The sequence below is a fragment of the Colobus angolensis genome, unplaced genomic scaffold (genome assembly GCF_000951035.1).
Source record: "Colobus angolensis palliatus isolate OR3802 unplaced genomic scaffold, Cang.pa_1.0 Scaffold67, whole genome shotgun sequence".
Classification (NCBI taxonomy): Eukaryota; Metazoa; Chordata; class Mammalia; order Primates; family Cercopithecidae; genus Colobus; species Colobus angolensis.
Window position 1 is genome coordinate 6678613 of NW_012120376.1, and position 12291 is coordinate 6690903.

General features: G+C 47.5%; 1 protein-coding gene across 4 annotated transcripts in view; it reads left to right on the plus strand.

The window, feature by feature from the left end:
* The window catches only part of TAC3 (tachykinin 3), an 18348-nt gene extending 9374 nt beyond the window's left edge, over positions 1 to 8974 (plus strand). Inside the window, exons 1-8 of one of the 4 annotated variants that reach the window (XR_001000045.1) lie at positions 2396 to 2569; positions 3153 to 3271; positions 5283 to 5376; positions 5565 to 5594; positions 6079 to 6132; positions 6217 to 6333; positions 6499 to 6573; positions 8683 to 8974. Coding sequence is in view for 3 of the 4 variants with exons in the window: in XM_011926067.1 (XP_011781457.1) it covers positions 3158 to 3271; positions 5283 to 5376; positions 5565 to 5594; positions 6079 to 6132; positions 6499 to 6572 (366 nt within the window). In the remaining variant the exon portion in view is untranslated. Of the gene's footprint in view, positions 1 to 2395; positions 2570 to 3152; positions 3272 to 5282; positions 5377 to 5564; positions 5595 to 6078; positions 6133 to 6216; positions 6334 to 6498; positions 6574 to 8682 lie in introns of those variants that run through there. The other 3 variants (XM_011926067.1, XM_011926066.1, XM_011926068.1) reach the window with 3 other exon arrangements.
* The last annotated feature ends 3317 nt before the right edge of the window (positions 8975 to 12291 follow it).

Below are 12291 nucleotides of genomic sequence, written 5' to 3' on the forward strand. Positions count from 1 at the left end.
GCTCACTGCAAGCTCCGCCTCCCGGGTTCACGCCATTCTCCCGCCTCAGCCTCCCAGTAGCTGAGACTACAGGCGCCCGCCACCACGCCCGGCTAGTTTTTTGTATTTTTAGTAGAGACGGGGTTTCACCATGTTAGCCAGGATGGTCTCGATATCCTGACCTCGTGATACACCCGCCTCGGTCTCCCAAAGTGCTGGGATTACAGACTTGAGCCACCGCGCCCGGCCAGGACTGATTTCTGATTAGGAAGGAAACCCTAAGCCGCGGCGGGAATTTTAATTATTAAACTGTAAAATGGAGCAGCCTCCGTTGTTAATTTTGTATGGAATCCAAAATGGCAGTTTGAGTGTAATTGTTTTAGGTCAGGTTTTCGTGCTTTAATCAAGACAAGTTTTAAGGATAGCTATGACACTATTATGTGTCCTTTTAATTTGGTCTTTCTATCAATTCTTTAGAACAAGTGATTTTTTTTTAATTTAGGAATTTTAGTCTAAAGGATTTATCTTTTGACCATTGACAATTAGATTTTTTAATGGGGTATTTAATTCCAATAGCGACTTAATCCAACGGTTTCTTTATGTCAAAGAAGACAGAAGCCCAGGAGGGATGAGACCTTGTGAGACAAAACTCCTCTAAGAGCTTGGAATGTTTGAAAAAACATGTCTTGGGCTCCCAATCTTTTCATACTGGCTGTGATGTTACCCGAAAAATCACATCCTTTGGATGGTGGAGACCAAGCGGGAATATCCCCATCTAGTCACATCATGCTCTCAAGGACACGAGACAAGAGGGAAACCTCTCACCCTGTTTTTATTTCAGGGACTGGCAGCAAAGTTTGTCATAACAGAAATCAGTCTAACCAGAACCACGAAACTGGTTTGCAGCGCCTGCTCAAACAGTGGGTTGCAGGCCTCTTCTAGCCTAGGGTACCCCCTCCTTATGACAGAACACCAAAAGACAAAGACAAAAAAAAAGGAAAATGGCAGCAACAACAAAAAAGCTATTTCTGGAAGGAACGGGGTCAAACAATATGAACACTCATACCACAAAGTACTAAAAAATATATCAGACTCACTATACCAAGGTTAGTCACACACAAAACCTGTTCTCTCATTAATCTTACATTTGGAAAGGAAAAGGGAAACAATGATTTTTACCGTTCACTCATCCAGAGTCCGCAGAGAGAGAGAGGAAAACTGGAAAACTAGGAGTCTGGCAGGAAATTCTTACTCTTCTGCTGGTTTGTCAGGTTCCTGTATTTCCTTCTCTGCGGCTTCCAGAAAAGCACAGTAGCTTTGGTGGTCTTATTTGTGATGCCAAACTGTGGTCTTGGCCCCCTAAAGTTTCAGTGAAAATCACTGACATGAAGCAGATTAATAGGGAAAAAGGCATACAAATTTATTTAATATGAATGGGAGCCTTTAGAATGAAGCCTTGCAGCTATAGGGGAAATTGTCTATTTTTATGTTTAGGTTTAACCAAGTATGGACAGCTGTGTAGAAATATGACGGGACAGAAAGGGCATGATCTAATGTTAACAGATTGAGTGGGGAAACCCAGCAAGGCCTGTCTGTTGAGATTCCTCCTGGCCTCTCTCATTCCTTCCTTCTGGGTGCGGGGCAGGACCCTCTCTGGAATTCTGGAATGGAGGTCTTATGACCTAAGTCAAATAACGTAGGTCAGATAATTTTTTTTTTTTTTTTTTTTGAGACGGAGTCTATCTCTGTCAATAGGCTGGAGTACAGTGGTGTGATCTCGGCTCGCTACAACCTGTGCCTCCTGCGTTCAAGCCATTCTCTTGCCTCAGCCTCCTGACTAGCTGGGATTACAGGTGTGTGCCACCACGCCCAACTAATTTTTGTATTTTTAGTAGAGACAGCATTTCACCATGTTGGCCAGGATGGTCTTGATCTCTTGATCTCGTGATCTGCCCGCCTTGGCCTCCCAAAGTGCTGGGATTACAGGCGTGAGCCACCACTCTCAGCTGGTAGATAATTTTTTTGACCAGTTTTTACATAGAGTAATTTTAGGTTTTATGGCTGGCTGTGGGGAAAGGGGTTCTGGTTTTTATAGCTGGTCTTGGGGGTGAATGTAACTGAGTGACAAGAGGACAGGAGGGGGTCAGATAAAAACTTCTGCTTCTGAGGCTGCTGTTGAGGCCTTCATTTTGGTGTATTGTACAGTGTCAAACCATACACAAACCAGACACAGCAGCCAGCTCAGGTGCTGTTAGGAAATGGGCTTATTGCTGGGTGTGTGGGGTGTGTGTGTGTTGTGATGTGTGGCTGCTTCTGCATCCTCCTCCCCCCGACAGCTCCCCCACCTCCCCTCCAGCCACCCTGGGATTGGTGAGTCTCAGCCCCTCCCCTCAGCTCCCCTAGACCCACCCAGAGCCTTTATCAGGGAGCTGGGACTGAGTGACTGCAGCCTTCCTAGATCCCTTCCACTCGGTTTCTCTCTTTGCAGCAGCACCGGGAGCACCAGTGTGTGAGGGGAGCAGGCAGCGCTCCCAGCCAGTTCCCTGATCCTGCCAGACCACCCAGCCCCTGGCACAGAGCTGCTCCACAGGTAGGCGGTCGGGAGAATGCTGGATGAACTGGAGCTGGCACCAGGGGACAGGAGCCAGCGTCAGGAGGGAATAAAGCAGATGGCAGCCTCTGATAGGGGAGCAGGGGACTGGGAAGGTGAGCAGAAAGCACCTGTAGGGCCGAGAGCTGGTTAGTGTTTGGAGCCTGTGGCTATAGACTCATTCTTTCATACCAGAAAGTTTTTGCCTAAGTCTTGGGATTATCTAGTACTGGAAAATAGCATCCAGGATCCCTCCTCCAGCTCACTAAGGAAACAGACCAGTCCATGTCCTATAAATCTACCATCTTCCTTGGGAGCTAGGGTCCCCCGGCACCACTATAGCACTGCACATCTCCGGGCGAGATGTCTGATGGGGGAGCAGGGAAACTAAGCCCAAGGGCTGTACCCCCTTCTCAGAAATACTTTCCACCCTCTCTCCAGACCAGGGCTTGGACAGTGGAGTTGGAGGCTGGGGAAGCAGGGTCAAGCCAAGCTGCTGATAATGAATGTCTCTTGTGCCTTCACCCACGCTGTATCTTCCTCTTCTCTCCCTTACCTGAGTCCTGTCCCTTTGCTCTCCCAGGCACCATGAGGATCATGCTGCTATTCACAGCCATCCTGACCTTCAGCCTAGCTCAGAGCTTTGGGGCTGTCTGTAAGGAGCCACAGGAAGAGATGGTTCCTGGTGGGGTCCACAGCAAGGTAAATCTCCCCGGGCAAAGTACTGGGGACATCACGGGAACCCAGGACTCTGCCTGTCTGGACAGCTGTAGTGAGGAAGCTGGGGTGAGTGGGTTGTCCATCAGAGAGCATTTTTCCTTCCTTTGGATTTCTTTGTTTCTGTGGTCCTCTCATGTTCCCACTGTCTCCAGGTGTGTTTGTGTCTCTGTATCTCTGCGTGTCTTTGACACGTCGTACATAAAAGGTGCCCTACAAATATGTTGTTTTGTGGATTGATTGATGGGAGACTTGGTGATTGGATGGTACTGCGAGGGGTGAGCTAGGGTGGTCTAAGGCTCTCTATGGTCTACCTCAGACCCCTTTGCATGGGACAGATCCCTTCTACTTCCTGGATGGTATGAAACAGTCAGAATTTCTTTCCCAAATGGTCATTTGTGTGCTATTTTACCTATCAGTTATGTGTATTGTTTTATTTTCAAAATGCAAATAAATTCCCTTATCTTTTGCTCATCCACCCCCCAGTAACCTCAGGTGCTTCTAAGATCCCAACCCCTTCCTTCTTCTCTTTTCTCCCTTGCCCGCCTCTATCCTTTGCTTAGTCAGGATAGGAAAACAACAACAGGAAGAAAACCAGGTTGAACCTCGATTTCTACAGTTCCTCTATGAAAAAGAATAGAATTGTCAGGGTAGGGATACAGGGGGAGAATAGGGAGGGAGTCTTTTCAAGGTTTTGAAATGACAGCAGTTACATCGGTACAAATGCTTTTAAGATGATTATGGGTGGGACTTATTACAAATTCAATGCATGAAGTTTAACTGCCTCTTCAGCTCAAATCTGTTTAGCATCTCATTACAGGAGGTGGGCAGAGTATTCAACAATTTGGGAAAAGTGGCTGCCTGAACGCCACATGCTGGGCCAAGGGAGATATCACCAGGGAAGCCTTGCCGGTGGCAGCGGTTATGCCATATCCAAAAGGCCAGAACCATTAAAAAAAAAAAACAAAACGAAACACCCAGGCCCAGGGAGTGCCAAGTATGGGCTGGACACCGTTTGGAGCCACAAAGTTCCAGCCCAAGATAGTTAGAGTATCTGGGTTCTTCTGAGACAAACTTGTTTCAGGACTTTGGCCAATGAGATGTCCCCTCTGCCCCTCTTGGTCAATGAATGAGAGGGATTGCCATCCTACCCCTCCTCCCTGAGAGTCTGTAAGGATGAGAGAAATTGGGGCAGGAAGAGGATAGTATATAGGTGTGTCTAAGCAACTGCGTTGGTATGTGTGGGGGTGCGTTCTGTGTAATGCACTTCTGTGTGTGCACAACAGCCCAAGGATGCATGGGTTCTGGAAAGAGAGGCACTGCCAAGACTTGAGATTTGAGGTGAAAATCTCCAGCCATGATCATTGTTATTGTTTCTCTGCAGTTGCAATTAACTGGCTGTGTGGTGTGTGCCCACCACCCTGCTGTGCCCAAGTTGCTAAGCACAGGGACAATCAAGAGCCCGTGCTGGGCAACAGCTCTAGAACTTGGGATTCAGTTGTGGAGAGAAGACATGCCTTCTGAGCATGTTGCCTTCCTGGAATTCTAGACCCAGGGCCGAAAAGGGAGAGGGAGAGAAAACTAGAGGCAGAAAGCCATGGAGAATAGAGAAAGAGGCAGTGGAAAACAGGGAGAGAAACATCCGTGGACATCATGCAGAGTAGGGGAATCACAGGGGCAGATGTGCGCCTCTAACCTCACCATGCCTGTGAATCACCTAAGGGGCTGCTTAAAATGCAGATTCTGTCTCAGGAGGTCTGGGGTAGGACCAAAAGTCTGCATTTCTAACAGGCTCTGCGTAGTGCTGGTGTTGCTGTTGGTCCACAGGTCACTCCTGGAGCACCTACTTTTCGTCCAGTGTGAACCAGAGGAAATTCTGAAAGAAATTGGGTGTTGGATTCAGGATGGGCTCAGGAAGAGGCTGTTTCTTGTGGGAAAAGGATGAGTGGATCTGAGTGGGAGCCTCCTGCCTCAGCCCTCTTTGTTTCTTCCCTAGAGGGATCCGGATCTCTACCAGCTGCTCCAGAGACTCTTCAAAAGCCACTCATCTCTGGAGGGATTGCTCAAAGCCATGAGCCAGGCTAGCACAGGTAGGAGGCAGCCCTAGGAGAGAGGGGAGTGAGGGGCAGGATTCTGAAGATGAGAGGCCTGGGAGATCCTTTCAGATGGGAGGGAGATGGGGGATAGCTTAGTGAATCGGTGAGGGTTGTGATCTGAACCCCCTCTCATCACTGTCCAACTTCACTCCCCATTTAGACATTTGTTCTTGGTTTCACAGATCCTAAGGAATCAACATCTCCTGAAAAACGTGAGTAGCCTCTTCTCCCTCCTCATCTCTTGCCACTTTCCCAGAGCTCTGTGGGGCATTGGGCCCAGGGGCCATTTTGTCCAGCCTCTTCTCACCTGGTACAAACAGGTGAGCCAGCTCCCACTGCTCAGCCAACCTTTCCTGAAAGGGAGAGGCCATCCGGAACTAGGAGGAAGCTGGTGTGAGGGGCATAGTGGACTCTCCCTCTGCTGGTTGGTCATTGGAAAACAAGAGGACCTCTTGGTGGCCCTGAAGATTCCAAGTCAGGCACCTGCCAGAGCAGAAAATTCCTGAAATGTGGAGGAAGGAAAGGTGGGCAGAGAGAGTGGGTTTAGGGGAGATACTTGCTAACTGTGAGGAGTCATGCTTTGACAAGAAAAAGGAACAGAGACCAGAAACCCAGTCTCAGAAGTGTTGACCCATGTCTGGGAAGATGTATCACTTTCTCATAATCACTGCTGACAATGTTGGCCCTTTTCTGCAGGTGACATGCATGACTTCTTTGTGGGACTGATGGGCAAGAGGAGTGTCCAGCCAGGTAGGAGTGTGTAGGGGTATGGTGGAAGGGCTTAGGGTACTGGCAGAGTATGATAGAAGTCACATGCCCCATATTATTCACCAGAGGGAAAGACAGGACCTTTATTACCTTCAGTGAGGGTTCCTTGGCCCCTTCATCCCAATCAGCTTGGATCCACAGGCAAGCCTTCCCTGGGAACAGAGGAGCGGAGACCTTTATAAGGTAGACCTGCTGCAGTTGGGAGGAAGGACAGGGAGATTGCTTCTCCCCAGTCTCCCAACTCTATCTTTGAACGCTGCCCTTCATAGCCAGCCCTTTGCTGTCGGATCAGGGTGTAGTTCACATTCAGGAAGATCCCTCTTACTTACACTGTTCGCTTTACCCTAGACTCTCCTACTGATGTGAATCAAGAGAACGTCCTCAGCTTTGGCACCCTCAAGTATCCCCCAAGAGCAGAATGAGGTAAGGATTGTTCATTAGAGAGGGGAGAGGGGACTGGGGAGGGGGCTGTGGGAGTTGCCAGCTGTGCATTTCCTCACATGCTACAGGTATTAAAGCTCATAGATTTGCCCTGAAATACACTGCCAGTGCCCAGCACACTGTCGGTCAAACACAAAGACACTTAGAGGCACGTGTGTGTGTGTGTGTACACATCCTCCCATCTTTCATCTTCTTCCTCTGGATCATGGACCTCAGCTGACTATTGAGCAGGAGTGAGTGTTGGGAGATGAGAGAGGGGCTTCTCTGATGGGTAACTTCTGTTGTTTGGACTTCATTCTTTTGTGATCTATGCAAAAAGATGGAGAGATTATTATGTGATAATTACAAATACCACAACCAATTCACAGGCAAGCATTTGCCTCCCAGGCAGGCTGAGCCTTTCAGATCACTCAGAATCCTGGGTTACTGGGTCCAGAGGGTAGTCATACACAAGGATGATTCAGGAAGAAATGCAAGGAGCTCTGAAATCTAATGGGAGTAGCAGGAAACCATATCTGAATCTCTCTCTTTAGCGTAATGAATAGGAACATGGCCTCAATGTGAATCCTGGATCTGCCACTCTATCTGTATCTTTTTGGCCAAGTTACATACCCTCCTGTGCCTCAGTTTCCTCATCTGAAAAATGAAAGTGATAATAGTATCTTGCGGGGTTGTGGTTTTGAGGATTGAGTATAGGTAAAGTGTTCAGAACAGTGCCGGGTGCATAGTGCTGTGTGCCAATTTTATAATAATTGTCCCAGTTTGGGAGGTGTGGGGGATGTCCTAATGTTTCCCCTGACTAGCTCTGTCTGGACCCCAGGCCTGAGTGGGCTGACAGATTCCTCACTTAGTATGCGAGTGTGAGAGTCCCCCAGGGAAGTGTCTAGTCAAAACACGAACCTTCCGCCTTGACACTGTCTTCCCACACACAGCAATAGCAGCTCTGCCAATGGCTTTCTTTTCACTAGCTTCCAAAGAAGTGGGGCGAGGGGAGTGAAAACGAGAGGGAGAGGGATTGGGAAGGCTCTTAATCATGGATAGCCTCCTGCCTTTCTCCCTGTGTCCCTGTTACCCATACTCATTGGTCTCAAGATGGCATGCCCAGGACCCAAGGAGCTGGCCCTTGATGATGCTGCCTGTGCATGAATTCCTGGGACAAGAGACTGGGTCTGGCCCCCCATTTAGTGTTGGGTGAGAGGGCACGAAGAGCTATAATAACTGTAACTCGCTGATTACATGGTAGTTACTGTAGCATTTTGCTCTCATTAGATGGTTATTTCAGTCCTGCCAATGGCCAGATAATTATACAAGCAGCTATATCTGGATGACATACTCTCCTCCAGCATTATGCACTGGCCGTAAAGATAATTACAGTGCAATTTTGCTATAGCATTTTATACAAATGGCAAAAACAAGTGTATTGTGGAAATCTACTTTTAATGCTTGTTTGTGCATCCAGGCTCTTTCAGAGGGACCCATAATTGCAGCCTTCATAATCTTACCACTGAAGGAGCATTCCCAACCTGTTAGGTGTCAGGCAGAATAGAACATAAGGTTTCTGGGAGCCAGCGTTTAAAGATTACATGAGATGGATCAACAAAGATCATTGTGTCATCTGATTTCATTCATGTAAAACCGCTGAAAAAGGAAGTAATCCCTGGGCCTGTCCTTTCTCTAGGAGGTCTCTGGGAAGAGGAGGAACTGGATAAGGCAGGGGAAGCATTCCTAGTAGGGCACCTTGAACAGGGCTGTGTGTATGTCTGGCTCATGGGGGTGCTAGGATGGCATGAACTTAGTTCCTACTTCTTTGGTCCGCATGGGCCCCACTGGCCATGCACACAGGTGTGTAGAGTAATGTAAATATGGCAGCCGGGAAGGTGCAAGTACCTGCTGCTAGGAGAGTTCCATCCTCAGTCCCAAAGCCTGGAGGGCAGGCTGAGGGTCAAGACTCTTGTTCTTTCCTCTCGCACAAATGCCCCTCCCCTTCTCTCCTGCTGCCCCAGCAGGTTTTAGTGGGAGTTTTTTTTTCCCAGGACATAAGATGTGACTTCAGTGTTTTTGTTTGTTTGTTTGTTTGTTTTTTGTCCTCAGCACTCCACTTCCGGACTCCTGGACTGCATTAGGAAGACCTGTTTCCTTGTCCCAATCCCCAGATGCACACACTCCTGTTACCCTTTCTCTTCCCTGTTCTTGTAACATTCTTGTGCTTTGACTCCTTCTCCATCTTTTCTACCTGACCCTGGTGTGGAAACTGCATAGCGAATATCCCCAATCCCAATGAGCATTGACTATAGAATCCCCTACAGTCCCTGTAGTGTCCTACATTAAAAATATAATGTCTCTCTCTACTCCTCAACAATAAAGGATTTTTTCATATGGATGATGTGATGTGTGTGTTTACTCATTTGGTTAGTGGATTTTTCTGTTCCTTGACTCTTCCAGCTACATGGTAAATACACAAATACTTATGATACACACACTTCATATTTAAATGTAAATAACTTTACATATCTTTTTGTATATATCTATTTCGTGAACAGTGCCTTACACAGTGCTTTGCACGATGAGTATCAGATTTATTTAGTGATTAAAATAAACACAAGAATTTGGAAGATGGTTTCTAACACATAAAGATTTTCACAGACCAGTTTTAGATAAAGAAAAAAACAGGCTGGACCTGGTGGCTCACGCCTATAATCCCAGCACTTTGGGAGGCCAAGGCAGGTGGATCACGAGGTCAGAAGGTCGAGACCAGCCTGACCAACATGGTGAAACCCCATCTCTACTAAAAATACAAAAATTAGCTGGGCGTGGTGGTGCATGCCTGTAATTCCAGCTACTTGGGAGGCTGAGGCAGGAGAATCGCTTGAACCCAGGAGGCGGAGGTTGCAGTGAGCCGAGATCACGCCACTGCACTCCAGCCTGGGCAACAAGAGCAGAAAACTCCGTCTCAAACAAACAAACAAAAAACCAAAAAGGAAAAAGAAAAAGAAAAAAATATATTCAGAATGACTTGTATTACTAGGATAGGCCTGGGAGACATCCATTCCTGAATTTGACCCTACTTAATTAGAGAAGGAGGTGGGGACCAAGGCTGTGCAGAGACCCAGCCACAGAGAAGGATGAATCTATAACACTATACAATTTTTCTGTCTCCAAATGCTGAGCCTGGGTTCTGTGACAGATCCTGGGGATGAAATGATGACTCATACAGAGAGTTTACACTTTAGCAGGGCCGTGGACAAGCAAACAGAACTTGATCCAGCTAGGACAGGGTGTGGACAGGGAAGTTACTACTGAGGCCAAGAAAGAGAGGAGCAGATATCTTCACCGTTAACTGGCTGCCTTAGTTATTATAAAGGGAAAACATTATTTCCTCCGACTCCTCTCTAATGTGCCTGTTACCAGCCCCTGCAGCTCTGACTTAACAGTCCCCAGAATGTGTAAGGCACTTACATGTGGTATATACATGGGTATGGGTGTCTTTTATTAATCTGAGATGTCAACTATCATAGCCCGTCATCCCAAGGGGGGGTTCTGTACCCTAATGGAACAGCCAGTGAACTCCTCAGGCTCCTTATCTTAGCCTGGTACAGGGGCCTTGGTTATGCCCCTGAATTGCACTCGTAAAACATCAACACATAGATTTCCCAAAGCAGTGTAGGGACAGGACCACAGAGCCAGAGGCCACTTCCTGTAGTCCTTTCATTCTAGTGAAAGTTCTGTCTTCCTGCAGTCTGACTTGGTGCCACTTTGGAATAACAGCTGTATAATGGGGGGTGGTGAAAGGAGGGAATACTCACCTTAGTATTACTTATGTCAGCTTTATAGCCAGAGGTCAAAGAATGCCCCCAACCCAGAGTCTAGACCCTTTTTCCAGTGAGTCTTCTCTTTGACTTTTCAAAATTATCTATCTATAGGGCTTAAAACGAGGGACACTTAAGCAGAGTCTAGGGACTTTCTTTGGGTCATGAAAGCTGTAAGAGTTGATTCTGCTCAGACTTAGTGGGAGTTAGGCATATAGGCTGAGATAAGAAAATTGCTTTGCAAGTAGGAACGTAAGTGCAGAAAGATTGCTCTCTAGTGGGACTGACAAAAATTGCAGTACTGGGGACTTCAGAAAACAATGAAGACAAATGTTAAGTGAGATTCCTGTGTTTGTACTTGAAGAATGTGTGAAGGGATCCTGATCCTCCCTTTCCTGTTGTAAAATGGTTGATGCCTAAAGAGATCTGGTCCACCAGACCTTAACTAAATTCCTGGCCCTTTCTTCTCCATTTAACTTTGTATATGTTTGTTATTGTGACTATATGGTGATTTACTTTAAAAAGACTTCAGTATAAGTGGTATATACTCTCACCTGCGTCTTTTGGATGCTTTGTTTTCATGTGAAGTTTATTGGGGTCAACCCTCCAGAGATGGCTGGGGCAGTTGGTTAGAAAGACTGAACAGGCCCAGGCCCTTGCAAGCCCAGCAACCCTCTGTCTCCAGAGTCATGCTGGAGGTCTGGACCTGCTGGCTGTGTGATATTCCACTTTAGGGAGACTCCGTTACCTTGCACAACTGTGAGAGCTGGGCCTGCCACTGAAACATTGTGTCAGCCTCTAAGTGACCCTTTCACTAGATGGTAAAGTGAGATGCCTCATCCCCAAACTATAAGAACAGTTGTGTGGCTGTTTTTGTGTCTCCTGGCTAACAAATGTTACATGTTTGGCAGCATTTGGTATAGTGCTCGCTTTCAGTATAATCTACCACCAAGAAGGACACACAATCTCCCAAATTCATCAAGAGAACGGACAATTGCTGAATGGCCAAACTGGCTTAGATCTGTTGGCGATATTCAGTGTGTCCCTTCCTTTCCATTTATCCATCAAGGAATTACTGAACCCTATCATGCGCCTGTCCTGGGAGTTTGTCCTTGGCTGCAAGCTATTCTCAGGCAGTGACTGGGATGGGATGGGAGAGAGGATGAAACTGAAGGGTCTTGGAGCCTAAGAGCTTCCTCTGTACTGAGGGAGGGAGGGTGACATGACCAAGACTTCTAATGTCTTTGGTGGTGGTGGGTGGGGCTGGCAGTGTAGGTGGTTTTGGTTTGATGACAATTTTTGGGCAGCAGCATTTGAGAAGATGATTTGGGAGAAAGGTGGGGAGGAAGAGTGATCGAGTTCTACACAGAGTTGGGGAGGGCAGGCTTCAGGAAACAGGCCTGGGGTGCCAAGGTACAGTGAGATCCTGTGACTTTCTTCATTTGGCCACCTAGGTGGAAGGAGGGACAGCAGTGGATTACCAGAAGGGTCCAGTAGTAGCAGTCTAGCCCTCAAGTGCTCCTTCATTCGTTCAAGCAGGCTTAATGTATTAAGCACTTATTGTGTCAAGAAGTGTGGTAGCAGTCAGTGTGGACGTGCCGCGGTGTGCAAAGCCACAGATCCCTGATCCAGGAAGCCCACAGCCTAGTGGAGGAGATACATAGTGATCAAACAATCTTACAACTTTTTGTAAAAAGCCCATAGTAGATGTTCTGAAGAGAGGCTTTTGGAACTGTGAGCGAAGAACAGGGGAGTCGAAGAGCGTTTGGATGGGGTTTTTCACTCTTCAGGCACCAAGTCCCCCACACAGTGGATCAGCGCTTAGAAAAAGCCAGGCCTGGGGACTTGGAAGCCCCTGCACCCTTAGCGCGAGTAGGGCCCCGGCCCCGGCCCC